This window comes from Sphaerodactylus townsendi, linkage group LG01 (assembly GCF_021028975.2).
Source record: "Sphaerodactylus townsendi isolate TG3544 linkage group LG01, MPM_Stown_v2.3, whole genome shotgun sequence".
In the NCBI taxonomy this organism is placed as follows: Eukaryota; Metazoa; Chordata; class Lepidosauria; order Squamata; family Sphaerodactylidae; genus Sphaerodactylus; species Sphaerodactylus townsendi.
This window is the reverse complement of record NC_059425.1, coordinates 83794752-83817597: the sequence shown is the minus strand read 5'-3', so window position 1 is coordinate 83817597 and position 22846 is coordinate 83794752. Positions and strand designations below refer to the sequence as shown.

Here is a 22846-nt window from a genome sequence, read left to right as displayed (position 1 = left end):
AACAACCATTAATCACAATATTTTTCTTTTGGTTTGGGACTTAAGACTCACAAAATATAAATGACGGATTTTTTTTGGCAGTAACACCATAATTTCTCATTAACATTTTGTCTAGGTCCTAGAATTTGTCACTAATTGTGTGTTTATCTTTACAATATGGTGATAAACTTCATGCTTTGTTTTATTTTTATGAATAGTATACATTTATAACTATTCACTTGTATCATGTTTGTTATATCATATTTATGTTGATGCTATGTATTTGTAGGACATTTCATCACAGCTGGTTATGGTCAGGCTTTTGGAGCCACTGAAAATCTATCTGCATGATGATGCTAATTTAGTTCCCATTAAATTTCTAGATATTTTTGATGCAGGTGGGAATAAATGTTTCATTCAACTGGCTGCTTTTGAACTGAATGAGGGCCAGGTTGCATATTCAAGCTTAAGGAGGTTGTGAAAAGTATACTAATATGTTTGCCATTAAGTCGGGCAAATATTTTAAAAACATAATAGTACATTTGAACCAGCATTAGTATAATTGTATAGACTCAGTAACATGACTATAATGCTCCCAGACTGGTGAATGCACACATGCACAAAATTGATTCAGTATTTTATATTTTAATGAAGCATTAGCCTACAGCATTTACAGTTGTTTCCAGCAAAACCACAAAGGGGAGAGCCTTGTTACTTAATTTGTATTCATCTGATTTAAAACACTTTTAATTTCCTAATGAGCAGGGATACATTGCAGTGCACTTGAATAATTGATTGTTTAGAACACCAAAGCTTGCAGCTTTCAACCTTTTAATTGAATTTTAGTACCAAATTCTCAAAAATCACATGCACTTCTTTTGGGGGGATAAAACTAGGTAGATATCCATTCCCCTCTGAACTTCCTATTTTGCACCATTGCTATGCTTCATTACTATTTAGTATCTTGGCTAGGGTTGAATGGATTCCTCCAACTCTATTCCAGTTTAGATTTCTGGCATCTTTAATCCATGGGTCTTGCTTTGATTATCTTTGTTGAGTTATTGGAGCTTTAAGGAGAAAAACCCAAGAATTAAAGGGAGAACGGTCCCCCCTGTTTTCCATGATATCAGTGGTCTCCATGGACAAAGAAAAGAGTACAGGCATCCACTTCTATGAGTCCAAGTATGAAGAATTTTGGGGAAAATTGACCCATTATAGTAGCAGCATAAAAATAAGGGAAGATCCTTCAAAATTGGCTATTTGTATGCAAAATATTCAGAAGCTTTAAAAATATATTGCTGTTCACAAAGATGGTAGTTTTGAAGGCGCTTCAGTGCATTATCCTTTTTGTTAGTGTGTTTGTATCTGTTTTGCAACAAAGTAGTATGCTTTTCCCAAGATCCTAACACTGGAAAGAAATTGCTCATCAGATTTCCCACGTGTTAAGTTTCTGTCTGAACAGAAATCCAATGGGGAGAAATAAGGTATGTTTGCAAAACCTGCTGTAGTAGAATTTAGTGATCAACCTCAGTTTTTGCAAGAGCTTACCTAAAGCACTTTCATTTTTACTGTTTTTTTCTTAGACAAGTTCATCAGTAAAAAATTATGTGCAGTATATGGTCATGTCACAGCAGTTAAGTCTTTATGTAATAAGGAAGCATTTTGATGTACTGCACCCCACTTTTCAAATATTTATTTGTTTTTAGAACGTTCAGATGTTTTAGTGCCCATCAGACCAGTGATGGCAGTTTTAAAAATTGGCAGGCTCTAATGTTAAGTTTATCTTTAACACAAAATAATTCTGTATATATTTCATTTGCATTTTTGTCTTAATCTCATCTGAACAAAAAAGAGCCCTGCTCGATCAGACTAGTAGTCCATGTAGTCCAGCATCCTGTTTCACACAGAGGCCAACCAGTTATTATGGAGAGCCAACTACATGGCATAGAGGTTGATGTTGGCTCCTGATGTTGGCTCCTGGCACTGGTATTTAGAAATTTAGTGCCTCTGAATGTACAGATTCCCTTTAGTCACCGTGGCTAGTAGTCACTGAAAGATCTTTCCTCCATCAATCTGTCTAATCTCCTTTTGAAGCTGAATTGAAATTGCAACAAAACATATTACACTAAGGAAAGGGAACAGGACGAAATTAGAATAACTTTTATTCCTCAGTTATGAGGAAATTGGGACTATTTTCTAAAAATATATTTTTTTATTTTTATGATTTATAATCTCTTCAAGTAATGCTGACTATTTAGTGTTGAGAGAACTATATGCTATCGATAGTTAGAAGCACTCTTCAAACTTTTCAGGGATTCCCCTTGCTATACAAATGGGCAATAAAATATGGTGAGCCTGACATATGTTTAAACTGACTGATTAAAAGTGAAATAGCTGTATAAAAGCTGTTAATTGTTAACAAATTATTGATCAATGTTCTGTCTTAGTGTTTTATGTTATGTTTCATTTTTCATTGACTAGAGAGATGTTTTGTACTTTGGGCACATTCCTACCAGGTTTAACGTTGGGTCAGTAATTGCAAGCATCCTTGAAGAAAAGTTAATTTTTGTTAGAGTGTTAAATTTCCTTGTAATTTAAAACAAGCTTCTGGATGTGCATAAAATGTACTTCCACCTAATGTCTTTTGGTTTTTGGTTTTTGTCTATGCTCTGGGTGCAAATAATTGCTTACAGAGCTGAGCAAATTCCTGTCTAAATGATATTTAGGGATGATGGGAACTGTGGCCAAGCCCTTGAAAGTTGTGTAACTTTGAACAATTTTTGATCGGATAAAAGTGGCAGTGTCATTGTTGCCAGTAACTCCCTACTATGTTTTCCAGCTTACTGATTTTCTTCTCTCCAGTGTTTGTGTGTGTAAAGTTTCGTCAAGTCACAGTTGACTTATGGCGACCCAATAGGATTTTCAAGGCAAGAGACTTTTTGAGTTGGTTTGCCACTGCTTGTTTTTGCGTGGGCTAAGTTCTGAAAGAACTGTGGCTGGCCCAAGGTCACCCAGCAGGCATTATGTGGAGGAGTGGGAAATTGAACCTAATTCTCCAGATTGGAGTCTGCTACTCTTAACCACTACATCATGCTGTTTTTCTCTCTTCAGTAATTGAAGGAATAATTATTCCTACTCCACTACAGGGCATTGCCTGGGGCTGAAATGAGTAAATAGTAGACATGTCTACTATTTTACTTTTTATATAAATTTTCTATATTAATATAAATATGTTTTGCATTCCTTATGTCATAATCATATCAGTTTGATGAGGCAGAGTAGACTAACATACATCTCTTATACATCATATCATTTTAGTCTCTATGTGCTATATGCTAAATTACGTCATTTTTAGAACTCATATTCCATATGTTATATTTTAGTGAGCTTAGAAGTCTTCTGTTGAAGCACTGAATAGGTTTTTCATTTTATTTAAGCTGATAAAAACATGGTGTACACAGTTTTCCTATCTTCCTCAAACATGCTGCTTTTTGCATTCATATTCACAGCTGTTGTACTGCATCTGCATGTATAGAGCTTCCCAGAAACCCCCTTTCTAGTAACTTCCTCCTGCTCTGCAATATTGGCCATAAGTTAGCATATAGAATCTGTTTCTCATTTAGCTACAATGTAATTAAAATTAGAAGACCAGTTAATATCTGCAAAATATGAAATGGTATAAAAATTTTAAAAATCAGGCATCAAGAAGAAAAGCAACAGAATCTAAAGCTGCCTGTCATTTAGTTCATACATAAACATTATACTGCTACCCATAAAACAACTAAACTAATAATGTTTCTGCTTAGCTTCCCCATGGAAGTATGTCAGTGGTTACATTTGGTATCCTTGGATTATTGCTGTGAGATGTTACAGTACTACTTAAGGTAGTGTGGTGACTTGAGATGCTTTAGTAAAGAACAAATAACGAATGTAATGAAAGATATGTTTTTGAAGATGCTGAGGGCAGAAGTTGGTATTCCAAGAAACATGGAACTGTGACAGGTCCATGTCATTCCCTTTCCCCCTCTCTTGTAATGTCTAATTCAGCACAACGTGTAGTTTTTTGTGATGTCTTCCCAGTGTCATTGCTCCTGCCATTGACAACCAGGCAGTTAATTAAGATGTTACAAGGAAGAAGGGGAAAGCTGCATATAGTGATAGTAGTTCTTTGTTTCTTGCAAAGTTCCACTTTTATTGGCCATGGAAATAAACATGGTCTCACTTAATGATGTACTAGGTGCTTTAATGAGTCTTTTCTACTTTTCTGTGTCTCCGACATCAGAACAAATTAAAGGGATACTGTCAAGTAGTTTATGCCTTCATTATTGCTAATTTTTTTTAGTATTAGCATCTACTGGGGGAACACCATCAGAATGTTCTTATTTTTCCTGCTGGAATCCACCACTGCTTCCCAAGAAAACTTTCAAGAGCAATAGTCACTGTTTATGCATTACTGTACACAGTATTTTTATTCTGCTGCTGCAGAGCCAGCCAGCAAGCCAGCAGAAGGACCACACGTTATTTAGTATGTCCTCTTCCCAGAACTGTGCTGACATCATTGATGACAGGGATCACAAACAAGTAAGTACTGTAAGTAAGGCACAGATTCCTAAAGTGCATTGGTGTGCAATGGTAAAGATAAAATAAATCCTGAGCTGAATGAAAATACTTGACAGTGTCCCTTTAAGGAAGGATATGTCTTCTTTCAGGCTTTGACTTGAGAAGGCTTAAGATTGTAGAACTGTAAGTGAAAACCAAAACATTCATGGTAAACTAATGAGACATGCTCAAGAATATAGTAATATGGCTTTTTGTCATATCTACTGTTTAGTAACTTTTGAAACTTTTTATTAACTTTGCCAATAGTTTCAAACTCTACCTGTATCCTAAATTATTAAATCAAACACTTTACAAAAACATGCATGTGCTGAAATAAATTTTCTGAAAGTTAACTTAGAAGATCAAGAATGGCAGTTCAGTATTCCCTGTTGAAAGCTGCAAGTTAAGTGAGATTGATGGCCAAACTACAGGTGGTTCAAGTGACTGGATCTTCCAATTTTTGAAGCCTCAAAATAGCCCAGTGATGCCCATAGACTGGTATTGGGTAAAGGAGGGGTGAAGTCATTTCAATCAGTGTAGTTGTTTGCCTTATCTACATTGCTCTCCTGAGACTACCTATTGGTTGAATGGGAGAGGAATGGCAGGTACTCATGTTGCACCTGTTTTCCCCACTGTGACTAATGGAAATTGGTGACGGTTTTATTGGGGAAAATGCTGCAGAGGTAAACAGTTAACCAGAATTCAACAGGTCCCAAGTCTCACTGCAGTTTGGGTCCCATACTTTCCCCTAGGCTGCTTTGCAGTCCGAAAGAAATTAAAACAAAACTCCCACAGAAAAAGCAGTTTGATTCTGAATTTGATCAGAAAAGCAACACATGTCTAGTACATGTTTAGACTTTTCCACTAGCTGTAAACTTGCTGTGAAATAAAAAGTTGATCACAGTAATCCTATTTGTATAGACTCTGGTAAGTAGGGCTGCCAACCTCCAGATGGTGACTGGAAATCTCATGGGATTGCAACAGTTCACCTGGAGAAAATGGGCAGTTCGGAAGTTGAGCAGAATGGCTTTATAACCCACTGAAGTACCTCCTCTCACCATATTCTTTCCAGCTCAGGCTCCAGCCCCAAAATCTCCAGGTATTTCTTAACCTGGAATTGGCAACCCTCTGACAAAGAAGTTTTCTCTAACGAGGGAGTTCGGTCATGCAAACTATACTTCCACTTTTTATGTCACAAACATTACAAGGCAAATTCCCTCGTGTAGTGCTTTTATGGCATTTCAGTGGCAGGAGTCATGCACTGTGAAATACTGGTATAGATATTCTGCTATGGGTGCAAAACCCCTCACCTTAGTTTCTGAAATCTGTACCAGTCCACTGATTCCCTGGCTTGGAGTTGGATTTTAAATATTGTTTGTCTGGTGAGGGTAATTTTCCCTCTGGAAATCAATTGGAACACAAAAATCCATCCATCCATCCATCCATCCATCCATCCATCCATCCATCCATCCATCCATCCATCCATCCATCCATCCATCCATCCATCCATCCATCCATCCATCCATCCATCCATCCATCCATCCATCCATCCATCCATCCATCCATCCATCCATCCATCCATCCATCCATCTTATATTTCTCCTGGCGTGGTCAGAACCCAAGGCACGTCATAATAATAAATACGATACAAAAGCTGTTTATTCGTCCTTCAATTAAACTTTCACTCCATCAGTACTGCATATAATTATCCCATTGAACACAGACAGCCTATCAAGGAAACATCACCTCTTTCTTATTTGGACTTGGGTTATTCTCCCTTATCCACTTGACCACTGATTTTCTAAAACTATGTGTGATTTTGTTCAAGGGTCTCTCAGATACTGTACAACAGGAGGAAAAGTACCAGACCTCGCAATGGAAAGGGGGCAAGGTTACACCAAAACTTACTCCCCTGTAAGTGTTTCAGCAGTGTGGTATGCCAAAAGCAGCCAGAAGATCAAATAGAAGTAGCAAGGATACATGCTCCTTATCCATTTGGGTACAGTGATCAGCTACCAGTGTAATTAAAGTCATCCTAAAGCCTGACTGAAAAGAGTCCAGGACATTAAGCTACATAATCTTCAGGAGTGATCTGAACCTACTCACCCTACTACAGTGAGCCCTTCAGAAATTCATTAGTACATTCATCATTACATTTCTTGAAAAACAAATGAAGTGCATATCAAGCAGCTCTTTACATCATTGTAATTAAATGCAGAAAACCTCATGTTCTTACCTCCTTCATATTCATATTTACATTTACATTCAAGTACATTAAACAGTCCCAAAATGGTAAAATAATTTGTTGGTACCTGAGCTACCATATATTGTATTGTTAATTTTCAAAATGGCATCCGCAGTTGAAGTCATCTCTTACATAACCAACAATGTTGCATGTCTTTGCAGGTATGTTCAAGAGATACAGGTGTAAACAGAAAAAAGAAAATTACTCAAGTAACACCTGATTTTTAGTACTCATGTAGCCATATCTTCCTGCACTACTGCAGTCACAATCCTGTTATGCTGATACAAAGCAAAGGCTGGTAACAGTGTGAAGCACAGCAATAAATGTTACTTAATCTGAAGTGATTATTTTGGTGCAAAAGGTCAGCCAGCCAAAATTGACATGAGAAATATTACAGGTCTCTGTTCATCTGTAAAAAATAAGCTGCAGTCAAGCACAACCATACATTGAATCATAGCCATGTTTAAGGAGAGAAGGGGTTTAATCCTTTACCCCAATTCAGTTTTGCAACTCAAAATAAGGCTCTGATGCTCATACTAACACTTTAAAGGGGACGTGGATGAGTTTTTAGAAGGATCACTCTCTTCCTTTTTTAAAATGCTAATTGTACTTTATGGGTTGATTCAATTGGAGACATTGTTGAACAGGACTGAAGTGAAAAACCCTTCTCTACATGACCTTGATCCAAACCATGATTATTTGTGCTTTGTATTTCCTTTTGATAGGTGAACAGAGATCTGCAATCTTCCTCGTGTAAATTTTAATCCTAATACTTCTTTGGAGTCTCTCTGATTGATGGACTTCCTCATTTACCAAAAAAACACCCTCCTTTGGATACAACCCAATCATTTTTATACGTTTTTCCTAGGATTAGGTTCTTAATTTTTCTTGAGCTCTTGCCAAATTTGCCATCTAAAATTGCTACTGTCGCACAGTCCTGTGATTTTATTTTAAAATAAAATATAATTCAGAAAATAATTGTAATACAGTGGAACCTTGGATTTCACCAATAATCCGTCCGGCAGCAACCGGCAAAAACCGAAATCGGCGATTTCTGAAGGCACTGATGTCCGAGGTTCCACTGTACCATAGTTATACATGGTTTTCACAAAAAAAGAACATAAATTAAAAAGGAACATAATGTTGGGGAACAAACTGTTATGTTGCTAAAATTAATTATGCTCAAAATACATACTTGTCAAAATTATGATACAACTTTTTGGTGGGGGGGCAGCAAAAAGTTATTCTAGTACTACTGGAGAGGTGCATTTTTGTGTCCTCTGGTTTAAATTTCATGGGTACTTTTTAATACCCACCACCCTTAACGGCCAGTGAAGTTTCCCCTTGTCCTTCTTCCTGCTACCACGTTCAGTCCCACAGTCTGTGACCAAGGGCTGCTTTGCTGCTCCCAGCAATTTTATTTTGCTTCTCTAGTCATGCACAGCCTCTTGGGTTGTTTTTTAAATGTACGGCTCACCAATGCAGATTCCATCCCCATGATGGTGTCTCGTTAACATTCAGGCCCCTGACGCTACTGTCTTCTGGTCAGGCTGTCTGAACTGTCTCCTAGTGATGCTTGGGCCTTCTGGGCCTACTCTAGTGGTTACAATTTGTTAAGGCAGTTTGTGCACTGATAATTGTACGGAATACAAAATTTGATTTTTTTTTACTGGTTCTTTAGTAATGACTAATCTGAGTTACATACAGAGACTTTCACAATTAAGAGTACTGGAAAACATGGAATGGTACACAAGTATTGAATATATTTTCTTTTGCAACAAAACAATGGGAGGGTCTTTCTTGTACCCCCTCATATGGAAGTAGCTTGTTCGTTGGTACCCTGACCTCAGATTGTTTACATGTTAAAGATAAGAAACAACACTTTAAATTGGGTTCTAAAATGAATCAGCAACAAGTAGAGTTTCATGTAGATTTGAAACAACATGTGAAGCACTGTAGCTTAAATGCCACTTAGTTCATCTGTCCCCCTGCACCAAAATTGGCAAGATGTATTCATTTCATCAGTAACAGCTGTCATTTTGCTGAATTAAAAAAAAACGTAAAATTTATTAATCAGTTGTACAAGCAATTCCTTGTAGAGCACATGTAGTAGTTGAACTCAGAGTCAAATCAAATGTTTTGAGAAAGGGCCACAGCCAGTGTACCAGCAGAAGCTGATTAAAGGTGTTATACACTACAGATGTGATTTTCAACCATTTGCAGATACTGTTGATTGTGAAGTTTCCTCTTTTGGGAAACTCCATCCATATCCAAAATAAGTTGAATTTCAACTTCTTGATGAACTTAATCACCAATCAACAGGGCCTCAGCCTTTTGATAGTTCTGCAGTTTATTGGCAACCATATAGCCAAGTGCTAGCTTCGGATACTTCTTCAGAGAATCTCATTTCACCTGACTCTGCTGAAAAGGGGATACAGTTATGTGTCATTAACATATTTATTCATTTATATCTTATCTAATCCACCTTTCTCAAAATGGGATGCAGAGAAGATTACAACAGTAACTTAAAACCCCAAATAAAAACATAACAATAATATCAGAAAACTCATATTCCTAGTACAACCAATGTAATCCCACTTGAATCATCTTACAAAGTCTTTTAAAAGACAGTAGCAAAAGTGCCTTCTAACATTTCCTGGGAGGCCATTTTACCAAGTGGAAGACATCACTGAAAAAGCTGTAGAGTTTATGATCACTTATCTCACTTGGCTGCAGTATGGAATGTTAAGCAAATTTTGTTCATCTGAGCAAATGAGAGGGGGATACATCAAGCAGAGGCAGAGCACTCATGGAGACATGTGAGGTCACATGTCCCTGGGTGCATGCCAGCTGGTCATGTGGGGGGGCAGGAAATTGCCCCCACACCCCTCCCCTTGGCCCTGTCCCACTAGGCTGCTCCTTCAGCTAGTGGAGCCTTCCAGGCTGCTCCTTCAAGCAATGGAGGCTCCACTGGCTGAAGGAGCAGCCTGGCAGGGCCAAGTTGAGGGGCGGCCCACGGAAAGCTACCACTGGCTAAACTAAGTGGGGTGGGGGTGGGGTGCCTGGAGCACTTGTTGCCCCAGGCATTATTCCCCCCCCCCCCATATGCCTCTGATATCAAGAAGCATGGTCTTGTAAGTATGGGGTCCTAAACAATAAAGTAATAATAGTGAGTTCACTGCAGAGCTCCAGTTGAAATTACTCAGCAGTTCCCTTAGGAGTTAAACATTCATTTACAAATAATTGAAGAAATAAGGGTGTGTAAGTCAGACTGAATGGGATTGGTTTTATCTGCCAAATGATTCGTCAACATGTCATGATGAATGAGCAAATTTTCCAAGTTTATGTAATTTATTTATTCAAATATTTATATCCTGCCCATAAGCTACAATGATTCCCTAAATACAAATACAAAAACCATTTAAAAAGTAATCAAGAGAAAGATCAATAGGAATTTAATGACAACCTAGTCAGCAAAAGTAGCAAGGTGACAATTTAAAGTCAAACATGACATCGCAGAGAGATGACATGACAGTAAAAAAGCCCTGCTCTTAGTTATGCTGTAGTAATTTCTGAAAGTGGCTGAGCTGTGCTTCAAAGGATGATCTCAGCAGATGTGTAGGAATATATGGCAAAATACAGGCTTTTAAATATCCTGATATTCTTTCATTTAAGATTTTAACAGTAAAAACAAACTTTGAATTGGGCCTGAAAATCAACAGGAAGTCACTGAAATTTTTCTAAGAGCGGCATCATGTGATCTGTATATCTGGAATCTGTCTACTATCTAGTCACGTCATTCTGTACCAATTACAGTTAGTGAACGATATTCGGACATCACCATGTAGAGTGCTTTGCTGAAAAGTAATCAGGGATTTGAAACAGCCTCCTCAAACAAGAAAATTTCTACTGTACAGTGATCCACAGATACAGTAATGGCAGGAACTTGTGTCTTTATCACCACCACCAAGTAGGCACTGCAGCTGTATTTGTTCCCATATAGTTAAAAAATTCTGCTCCACAGATACCATAATGGTGAGAATTTGTGTTTTTATCACCACCAACTAGGCACTGCAACTGTATTTGTTCCCAGTTTTCTTCCACTTGTACTCAATCTGTTAATTCTTTTCATCATCTTCAGATCATTAAATATGTTGTAGAAGCTGTTATGAGCATCTTGCTATGAATCATTCTGAATTCATTATTACAAAAGCAGTATGTTAATTTTGCTAGTTATTTTAGTAATTACTGTTTGTGTAACATTAGATGCTTTAGTTCAGTCTAGATGGTTTATAACCCTTTGTTAAAAGACTGTTTGCTACTATAGATTGAATAGCATTCATTTTCTGTTATTTTCTTTATCCTCATTAGAAAGCAATCTTTTAGATAACTGTTTAGAACAAATTGAATTGATTAGAACTGAATTCTGGTTCAGGTTTTCAGATCTAAATATTTCGGTACAATTTAGCTTTCTGAAGACCAAACCTCTATGAGTTGCCAGAACTGGCAGTTTCTTCTGGAAATATGCTTTAGACTTTTTAGTTTCTTTTAAGGACGTATGGATTCAATGATAGAATTTCTTTTGGTACAGAAAGATTTTTTTAAAAAAATTATTTTTATAAACTTTGCAAAATTACATTTTTTTGCATTTTTAAACATTTTTTACCATTTTGATTGATTTACATTTTTTACCATTCTGTAGGATGTGAAAAACCGCCGGAACCCCCGCCTTGTCCCCTATGCACTTCTAGATGATCGCACTAAGAAATCAAACAAAGACAGTCTCCGAGAGGCAGTTCGTACACTCATTGGCTATGGTTATAACCTTGAAGCTCCAGATCAAGATCATGGTATTCAACGTCTGCTCTTTTTGTTTTTATAAACTGAAACTACTTGCATAAGTGTTTTTTTATTATACACATGGAATATGAATTAACTATTTATGAAATTATTTAAAAGTCTGATACAGGCTAGAAGTTTGTCCTTTTAAAATTATATGACATAGTGCCCAATTGTGTGAAAATCAAGCTTGAGAATCTATGTTATGATTTTCTTAATTATTCAGTTTTAATATCATACCACATATTATTGAAATATACATCCAAGGACCTTCAAAAAGTGTCCTGGTACTGTGCTTGCTGGACTCTAGCAACCTTATAAAAGACTTGGATACACTTTTCCCAAAGGTTGATTTGCAGTATTGCAGATAGTGCTTATGGCCCAATCCAGATGAAGGGGGGAGGAATGGGCTGTGGAAGTGGCTCAGGGACATGCCAATGCAATTACTCACCCAGCCAGAGTAAGGAGCACCTATGCTTGGGAGGGAGAGCAAACGTGTCAACAAGCAGGCACTGCAGAGCTGTGCAGCACTCAAACTTTAAAGGGCCTGCCACTCAGAGGCTGCCCTGGCATCCAGGAGCACTCTGGCAGACCAGGGGGTGGAGTCAACTTTGGTTAACTTCCACTGGGCTTTTAGCCTAGGAATATCCCAGCACAGCTCTCTGACTTACGCTGCAGAAATATGTGGTATAAGTAATTTGTTTCAGTGGAACTTTTCCAGGAAGCAGTGGGGGGTTTTCTCCCCAATGCTTGCTGTTCCACCCAGAGATCCATTGGATACAGCGTGGTACCACTCCCGCATGTTGCAGTAGAGTCCCTCCCATTTGATTTGGGCTACCCTCCCATGTCTGTAGTCACCATGAATGATGGGGGTTCTTTTTGTTGGTGTAACAGAATTTAAGGTGCAAGCTCCATGAACTGCTTATCAGATGAACCATAGATCATTCTTACTAAGCCAGTGGGATCTATGTTTAATTGTGAAATCTGATTTCATGGGATTGTATTATCTCACTAAATTACTGCTAAATCTATTAAAGGAGAATAATAATAAGAACCAACATCTAAAAACTAAATAAATTGAACTTCCAGTGGAATAGTGTTTCATTCTGGTTGAGCCTACGAGTGCTCCCACTTTAAGGACATTTCCAGGGAAGCATGAAACAAGCTTGCCTCAACCCTTGTCATTTCCAGGAGTATCAAGAACTTTTATAAAGTCAGACAAGAAGGCTCAGCTTTCTTCTTCACTCAGCTTACACTGTTCTCCTTAATAATGGAGGAACTATAGGCCGGAGGACAACATTAGTTCCCTGTGGCCCCTACAGGGCAATTCCCCTTTCGTGGCCCAGCCTGGCCTGGTGGAACACTCTTCCTCCAGCTGTTAGGGCCCTGCGGGACCTTGGTGAGTTAGGGCCCTGTGGGACCTTGGTGCAAAACTGAGCTGCTCCACCGGGCTTTTGGGGGAGCTGGCCACTGAGTAACTGCCCCTTCTCGATGCCCATGTACCATCTGCTGGTCCCCTCCCAGGGTTAGGACTGGGCGCCACCTAACAAGTGGTAGATGGGTTGTACTGCTGCTATTTTAATTAATTGATTCCATGGATTTTAATGATTGTTTGATTGTCTTTGTGCACTGGTTTTATTGTTTTATTCTTTTGTTTACATGTACACCACTGTGAGCCCTTCGGGGGTAGAGCGGTTAAGAAATTGAATAATAATAATAATAATAATAATAATAATAATAATAATAATAATAATAATAATAATAATAATAATAATAATAAACGGAATCTAAAGATTGAGATCCAATGTCTTTGGCACAAACCAGCAGCAGTGGTGCCAGTGGTCATCGGCATGCTGGGTTTTGTCCCAAAAGGCCTGGGGTAGCACTTGAAATAAATTAACATTGACAAAATCAACATCTTCCAACTTCAAAAAGTCACTCTGCTGGGCTCCACAAACATCCTTCGCCAATACATCACAACATCCTAGGCCCCTGGCTGGGGCTCGATGGTGATGTAGACCAACACCGACAGTGATACCTGGCTGCCGTGTATTTTGTATAATAATAATGATGATGATGATGATGATGATGATGATGATGATGATGATGATGATGATGATGATGATGTCCTCAGCTGCTGCAAAAAGATTGCCCAGACTAAGTACAGAGAAACAACTCAGTGGCCAAGATGATCCACTGGAATTTATGCAAGAATTACAACTTAAGAACAGCTAAGAACTGGTGGGAACATTGTCCGGAGAAAGTAATGGAAAATGAAGTCAAGATCCTGTGGGACTTTTGAATCCAAACGGACAAAGTGTTGAAACACAATACACCAGACATCACCGTGATCGAGGACAATAAAGTGACCATCATCGACACAGCAGTCCCCGGTGACAGCAGGGTCATTGAAAAAGAGCACGAGAAGGTCGCTAGATACCGCGATTTGAAAATTGAGCTTCAGCGTCTATGGCACAAACCAGCTGAGGTCGTCCCAGTGGAATCGGCACCCTGGGAGCCATCCCAAAAACACTAGGGCAGCCCTTGAAACATCTTTGAATTGACAAAATTAACATCTGTCAAATTCAGAAGGCCTGCTGGGATCTGCACGAATACTACGCCGATACATTACAACTTCCTAGGCCTTTGGGTGAGGCTCGAATTGTAATGAAGGCCAACAACCAGCTAAAGATCTGGCAGCTGTGAAATCTACAATAATAATAATAATAATAATAATAATAATAATAATAATAATAATAATAATAATAATAATAATAATAATAATACAGGCACTGAGAGGAGGAAGGTCTATTCATCAAATGCCTTATCTTTTTGTATTGCCAATTATCTGGTCGTCATGGCAGCCTATCAGTTATTTTTTTGGCAGAAAATCCCTTATTTAGAACTTCTGTCAGAGGGCAAGAAATCTTTTGCCAAGATACTGCAGATACTGTCAGGCTTTCAAAACAACACATTACAATGCCTTACTTTACAGCTGATTCTGCTTCCAGGATACCTGCATCTTCCATTCTTTTACACCATCACACATGGCTCCAGCACTTCCAGTAGAGACCAGATTTAAAGTAGTAGATTTACCCTTTCAGGGTGCTAATCTGTTTTCTGAAAAGACTGATGATACTCTTACACAAATTGAGAAAAACCATCAAATGGCAAAACCTTCAGTGTGACCCCTGCAGTTCCCTGTCAGTTTATGCAACATTCCTTATAGAAGCAACAGTGGTACCCTTTTCAGAGGAAACAGAAGACATATGCATCCCCACGGTCAGCAGTATCCTGCAGAGACCTTTTTCTTTTCCAAAAAGATGCAGCAGTTCCTTATTCTACTAATGAATCTCAGGTCAATCAAGCTAAACTTTCGATTTGATCAGATCATTATTACTGTTCCACCTCTAAGTTCAGAGATAGTAAATAACAACAACAAAAATTATTTATACCTCACTTTCCCCTGGCCAGGCCGCACTTAGGGCAGCTTACAATGGAACAATACATATGATACAGTTAACATTAAAATTTAAAACTACAATTTAAATTAAAATACTAATAATATGAAACATTCCTGGATTGGTTTCATCCCAAAGGCGAGCTCTTGGGAAGATGGTTCAATCAAGGACCACACAGCACATTAGAAGTAAGAAGGAGGAGGAATCAGGAGTGGGAAGGCTGGCTTCTGATTTTAACCATTGGTGTCTTCAACCATATTCCGGGCAGAACATCTCTGTCCTGCAGGTCCCACGGAATTGCACAAAATCCCTCAGGGCTCAGATTTTACTCAACTGTTGGCTCATTTTCTTGAATATTGGCTTCTGCCCACCCCCCACCCACCCACCCTGCCCATACCCCCGCCCGTCCGCCGACCAACCGGCCAGCCATCCCCCCTCCTCCTCCTCCCCCGGCAGGCTCTGAGGCTTGACTTCTGGCAGCCAGCCTCTATGACTTTATTAAAAGGGCAGTTCTCTAAAGATTGAATTCCCCTTTAAGCAATCTTTGGGGAATTGCCCCTTTAAGAAAGTCATAGAGACTGGCTGCCAGAGCAGCAGCCTGGGTAAGTCCAGGGCAGCTGCTGGAGAGGAGGGGCTGTGCGAGTAAGTGCTGTGGCGCTTACTCACGAGTAAGCCATGGTGCTTACTCATGAGTAAGCGGGGCTCTGCTGGGGGGCCCCCAGAGGGTTTTTGGTCTCCGGGCGCCATTTGGACCCGGTACGCCTCTGGACATGGGTCTTGTGTTATTAATTGGAGTCATTAATTGGCATTTTGGTCCTTATCTCAAACTTAACTAGTTTCACATGCAGCGAGTAATCTCTTCCCTCAACTGCATGAATAGCTTCTCTCTCTTTTGGGAAAGGGAGTGATTGAAGAGGTTCCCATGCCTGATCTAACTCCAGGGTTTTATTCTAGATTCTTCCTCATGAGCAAGAAGGTGGTGGTTCCCACTTTATTTTAGACTTAAGGGGGTTGAACAGGTTTCTCTGCTTGATCATGTTTAAAATGGTGTCACTGGTTCCTGTGTTGCATTTATTAAAATACAATGTTTGGTTTGTTGCGATTGATTGACAAGATGGCTATTTTCATGGAGCAATACAGGAGGAGCATAGGAAATATCTTTGTTTTTGCTATTCAGAAAAGGTTTATCAGTGTTTGGAGTTACCATTTGGCTTAGCAACTGCCCCCAGGATGTTCACCAAATAAATGCATGGCCACTGTGGTAACCTTCCTGCATCTCCTGGGGTGTGCAGTCTTTCTTATCTGGATGATTAACTGTTGGTAGCAGTTTCCACAGAACTGTTAATGGACCAGGTGGAACTCACACTTCAAACCTGGGGGGGGGGGGAGTTTCAGCCTTCCCAGACAATACAATTCATTGTGACACTAGACCCGTGGTGGCAAACCTTTGGCACTCCAGATGTTATGGACTACAATTTCCATCAGCCCCTGCCAGCATGGCCAATTGGCCATGCTGGCAGGGGCTGATGCGAATTGTAGTCCATAATATCTGGAGTGCCAAAGGTTCGCCACCACTGCACTAGACCCTCTTGGCTGTTAGAGAAACAGAGGCATGGAATTAAAATCCTTAGTTCTCCATTTCTACCATTACCAAAAGCACACTCAATCCAAAGACTGCTAAACTAATTCTCCACTGTGATCATTTTACCCATGGCCATTACAATTATGGTTCTTGTCAAAATTCAAACCTAATGTTCACTCTCCCCATCAATATTGTTTATATCTAGAATTGTTATAGAATCCCTTTTGTGGTGGTCCCAGGAGGTTAACATCTAGGTTAGCACTCCTTTTGGACTTAGGCAGTATGAAGTGGTCCTTACCACTGACTCCTCTTTGATGGGATGGTGATGCCATTGTTAAAGCCAGGGAAAATATGCTCTTAGTTCTCTGTCAGATATTCTACTGGGTGAGATAATTTTTTTCCCCAAACTGATAATATATATGTTATATTGTACATAACTGGGCAGAGTGGCATAGTATCAAGACATCTGAATTTAGAGACCATGAAAGCATGACATTATATCTTGTGCCAGCAAGCATCATTCAAGATCATCCACAAAGTATGGAAACACAGGCAAGTTTACTCAGTAGAGTCTATATGTCAAACTTTGAGTCGTCTCTTTCAGACAAGTGTTTCCAACCCATTTTTGATCTGTAGGTTCTCCCAACAGTGAATTTATTTGCTACTCAGGACAGTGCCAAGATTCTTTTTCCTGCTCTATGACAGGCAGCAAGACTTTATCAGTTGGGGATGCTTTCCACTTTGCTTGGAGGAGAGCTCTGTTCTATACCTCCCTAACCCCCTGTTAACCCACTCTTCTTTTTATCTGTTCTCATCTTCAACTATGCATGTTGTTGGGAGTTCCATAAAAACAACTCCCAGTGTTTGTTTATTTATAATAAGGAACACAATGGGAACTTAAACCTGAAAAATCCCTGAGGAGCTGTTATTGGAACAAACATACTGGTAACTATATCAGTAATTATATATTTTCCCAACAGGGCAAATGGCAGTTCCCAGAGTATGTTTCAGGTCAGGAAAATAGCGCAGGAAAAGGCCTCAGGTATATCTGAATCGGAGCACTAACAACCTGATTTTCAATGGAAAGAAAAACTGAGTTCCATTCACAGAACTCACAGCATTATAAGTTACTGAGCCTTCACTTTTGCACTTTTGATTTTCTTTAGTGCCTAAAGTAAAAGGACAGTGTGTTACCATGTGCTGACCTTGGAAGCCCATTTGCACAGTAAAATGCAGTATGAGGCTAAAATGCACCTACAACTTTGTCTAAAGTCAGTAGCTTAACCTCAGTTTAATGGAATCAGAATTGTTTCAAATGTACTTCTACTGTCTGTCAATTATTGTAGTTTGAGTTCGTTATATGAGGGTTTTTTCAGTTCATGAATATGGTAGAGCAACACTTGTTCTGTTAGATGTGGGATCAGAATTTACTTTATCTTGTATGATGAAGTGAGATGAAATTCTTGAAATAATTGTTCAGTGAAGAATAAAGCAATCTTGTCTGCAGTATGAGGAACTTCTTGTTATCAAATGGGAGTTAGATTAGCCTTACTCTGTTTTTCCAAGTGTGATAGCAGGCCTTTGAGCACTCTCGTGGATTTTACAGAAGTTGCTTACATGGAAATCGTTTCAGAGAGTAGCCATGTTGGTCTGCAGTAGATGAAGGGAGCTTTGACACTTGAAAGCTTATACCCTGAAACTCTTGTTGGTCTCTAAGAACTCACATATAACTGCTCATAGGGGCTGATATAATGAGTAAACTCAACAATTAATCTTTAAAGTGTGGGAAGATTCCCCCTTCCCGTTTTTACTACAATAGACTAATGTCTGAGATTTCCCACTGGAACAGTTATTTAACAAAAATGTTTTGCACCTTTCTTATGATGACAATTTAGTTCCAAAACCTTCTGGAATCGTTTGCCTGTATTGCCTGGATAAGAGTATTTCAGCAGTGATCTATTGCCTCCCGATAATTAGACCGAAGTTGCTGGGCTAATTGGGTTTTTAGTGAGAAATATATCAGTGGTAGGCAGTCCCATTTATGGCCTTTATATTTGTTATAAATTCCTCGCAAAGCGCGTTTAATAATCTTACTTCTACCACAAAAATTTTGTTTAAGGAGATGATTAGAGGGAACAATTCAGTTATTATTTGTAATAAAGAATGAAAAAATTAAAGAAGAGAAAGGGATATGTTTCTAAACCAATAGGGATGATGAATAAAAATGTATATAAAACTTTTAAAATGATCCAAGCACTTCACCGGAATAAACTTGCTGTATGTAAACCAGATGTTTGATGTTGTTAGGAAATGCATGGCCTGAGTGAAATCTGAACAAAAGGAGTTAAGGTGCACAGCTCACATTCTTTGTGATTTCATTATGCTACCCTTTTGTTTTGCTGTATCCGTGTAATATGGTGTAAAATATTGTTAACACTCCAACTAATCTTTAGTTGATTTTTAGTAATTTATTTGCAGTTCATTTTAATAATTACTATTGCAAAAGCTGAAAAAATAGCATTATCAACATTAGAGCACATCCCAGGGTAACAAGAAGTGCATATGTGGGTATGGCTCAGACTTTCATAAAGCTGATGCTTGGGCAACAGAGTGATTTATCTGAAAGCCAAGCCTTCAGGTGGACACCCTGCCAATATCTCGTTCCACCTGCTGGTAACTGCTGTTGCTTCTTGCTTGAAGGATCACCTCTTCCTTTATAGGTTTGGTCTTCATCACCTTAGGTCTGTTCAGCTGCTCTTGTTGGAATTATCCTTCTTTCAATAAGAACATTTGGCCCCAAGTCAGTATAACCGCACCATTGCTTAGAAATTCATGTGGCAAACATGCCTTGTGAAGCAGCCAAGCATTCAAGTGATTGTGCTCTCATTAGTGATGGTTAAGGAGCTGATAGCCCAGTGTAGGAGGGGAGTGGTCACCTAAGGTTGGGTGATGATGATAGAGATGTGGTGCCGAATATTTTGTTACCAAATATCAAGCCAGCAGGAGAGAGTTCTAAGTAGCTTTATTTGCAAAGAAAGGGGAGTCATCCTCACATGGGGAGACTCCACTGGCTCATTACATACACAGCATATTTATTCCCTTTCCCCGATTCCATCACATCCTCTCCATTCTCCCACTGGCTAATGATAGTTGGAGTTACAACTTTCCAGTTCACCTGTTTATATGTTGCTCCTTGAGATGTGCTCCACACCCTTACCCCTCTTGTGGTGTAGGAGCAGTGGCGTAGGAGGTTAAGAGCTCATGTATCTAATCTGGAGGAACCGGGTTTGATTCCCAGCTCTGCCGCCTGAGCTGTGGAGGCTTATCTGAAGAATTCAGATTAGCCTGGGCACTCCTACACACACCAGCTGGGTGACCTTGGGCTAGTCACAGCTTCTCAGAGCTCTCTCAGCCCCATCTACCTCACAGGGTGATTGTTGTGAGCGGGGAAGGGCAAGGAGGGACATGTTTTATTGCTTGCTGATGAAAGGATACTTGAATGGTTATGTATGAATATATAAATTGTATCTACAGTATAAAACAAGAAAATGTATATTTTAAAAAAGTTTATGTATTTGTTCTTGTTTTGACAAGTTAAACGCACTTTCAGAACAACACAGGTTGTCCATGAGAAGGGGGCAATTAGATCCCAAGTTGCATCCAAGAAGGACAGCAGGTTTATAGGGGTCAATTTAGCTGGGAAAGAAAACTGAAATCCAGTTTCAATTTACATCATTTGGTTTAGCTTTCAAAGTGGGGGGATGAAGTGTTACTAGTTTCCTTTTAGCTGACTGAACTCTTTTAATTAGGTGTTTGCAGTGATTGGTCAAGAGTAGAGTTGGAAGGAACGTTTGAATCTGTGCACTAAATTCTGATTGGCTTGGAGAAAGTACTCCTAGCTTACAGGGAATATGTTGGACTACACTGGAGTCCAGACTCTGCTAACAAGGACAGGTCTTGTCAGGCTGTGCCAGGATTACTTGATCTGGGACGCATTCCCCGGAAAAGGAATTTACAGCCTCTTTGTCAGGACTCCTCTGCATTGACAATGAACCAGCCAAACTTCAAAAGTTTCAGATTTTATTGCAAGTGACAGGAAAGCAACAGAAGACTGTTCTGAAGCTCAAGCTCTCAGACCAATACTATTATAGATTGTACTTTTCATTCCCCCTACATGTGAAACCCTCAGCAGACCATTTCCCCGCAACATCTCCAGACGTCCAAGGTTTCTTGATAAGCCAGCTGTGGAAAATGACAAAGTAGCAAAAGCATTGCATAGCTGAAAGCCACCGTTCCCCAGGCAGCCCAATTCTCATAGCTGCTATTCTGACACTCTTTTTTAGAATAGGATCATATTTTTGTATTGTATCAGACTTGCAGTCTTTGGAAAGTTAATACAAACTGTGGAGATTATTACAAACTGTGTGGATTGTATTACAAACTGTGCATTCTATTAAGAAAAATAAAACATATTGTATTTTAAATTTTGCAGCCACAAGACCAGATGTATTCTGTGGTATGATGGAAAAATTCCGAATCTTTCGCACAGAGAAGACATATGCAGTAAAAACTGGGAAGTGGTACTTTGAATTTGAAGCAGTGACTGCAGGAGACATGAGAGTAGGTTGGGCCAGGCCAGGTTGCCAACCAGACCAAGAACTTGGGTCAGATGAACAAGCATTTGTCTTTGATGGATTCAAGGTAACTTTTCAGCAAGCAGGTGCCCTTTAATGTTGTGAGGCATTATTGCCTTCTTTAGTAGTAAATATGGTTGTGGAATGAACTCATTATTGAGTTCAGCTGTATGATTACTGTTTGCTAAGTTATTTTTCAGGAAACACCTGCAAAAAAAGACAACTTTTTTGCTGGTGAAGGAAGGAGCAGAGGCAATGTTACTTGATTCCCTTCATCACTATAGTCTCGTCCTACATAACTTTGTTGTCACAGATCTCATGATTCCCAGAATTGCCTTTTGAGGCGTCAAAGTTGGCCTTGCTTCCCTTTTGTTTCAGTAGAAAGATTGGTAGGACCCAACCCACTGTGTATTTGATAGAAGAAGGTGACTAGAGAATTTGATAGAAGAAGGTGACTAGATTCATTATGTTTAAGAAGTTAATATATCTGATAGGAAGCCAGATATGATATGCTAAATGACACTTTTTCTTAATTATCTTATTACTTTGCTTTAGTGTGTCTCTTGTTATGTTTTAGATGCGTGCTTTTGCTCTAGTTATGTTTAAGCATGTTAAGGTTTTAAACTCTCTGGACATGATAACCCCCAGTGACCCTCCCCCAGTTATATGTTGATACACATGTGCATACCATAAGCACAGCCCCTTCACATTTCCATTGGCATGGCAAGAGAGCACAAAAGAAATATGCTTTGCAGCTTCCCCAAAACTTCTCCAACAAGAAGTGGAAAATCATCTGGAGACTTCATTAATATCCACTAGAGTAAAGGTTGGCAGTGATGTCTAAATTTGCTGCTGAAGAGCAGCAGTTCAAGTGTGGTAGCAATGGGTCTGCAGTCCCTTGGCAAATTACCTGACAACTGACACCAGTCTTGTCAATTGGACTTCTGTGCACAACTGAGAAACGTTTTATCTTATTTTTGCCAGTATTTGGATATCTTGTATTCTCCATCATTTAGAACTAACCTTCATAGATATTAGGTTTATTTTTTTTTAAAGGTGAGAATCTCATTGTAAGTAAGAAATGTAGTGCTGTTGGAAATAAAAATCTCTAGACAAATGATTGGTCTAATGAAGTCAGACTTTTATATTTGCAAACAAAAAGTTTGGGGAAGCATGCACACACTAAAAAATTACGTACATATGGCCCCAGAGTAAAACAGAAGGTTACTTTATAATACCCCATAATGCCCCATCCTTCTGCATTATAACAGTGGTAGAATTCAGTGGCGACGCTCCCATGGGGACATCCGGGGACAAATGCCTTGGGCGCTCCCCGTGGGAATCACATGGGGAACAAAAAATCACCCAATCGCGCCCTGCCCCCTCCTCTGCCCAATCGCGCCCCCTCGTCATCATCCTCCCTCCTCATCCTTGCCTGCTCTTGCTCTTGCTCTCTCTGTTTCTCTTTATATATAAAAAAACTCACTCTGCTTGATATTTATGTCTC

At 39.2% G+C, this 22846-nt stretch overlaps 1 protein-coding gene across 1 annotated transcript in view; it reads left to right on the top strand.

The window, feature by feature from the left end:
* The window catches only part of RYR2 (ryanodine receptor 2), a 464284-nt gene that overhangs the window by 224211 nt on the left and 217227 nt on the right, over nucleotides 1-22846 (top strand). The window contains exons 27-29 of the mRNA XM_048485659.1: nucleotides 4465-4560; nucleotides 11526-11673; nucleotides 21198-21406. Of these exons, the coding sequence (XP_048341616.1) occupies nucleotides 4465-4560; nucleotides 11526-11673; nucleotides 21198-21406 (453 nt within the window). The remainder of the gene's footprint in view (nucleotides 1-4464; nucleotides 4561-11525; nucleotides 11674-21197; nucleotides 21407-22846) is intronic.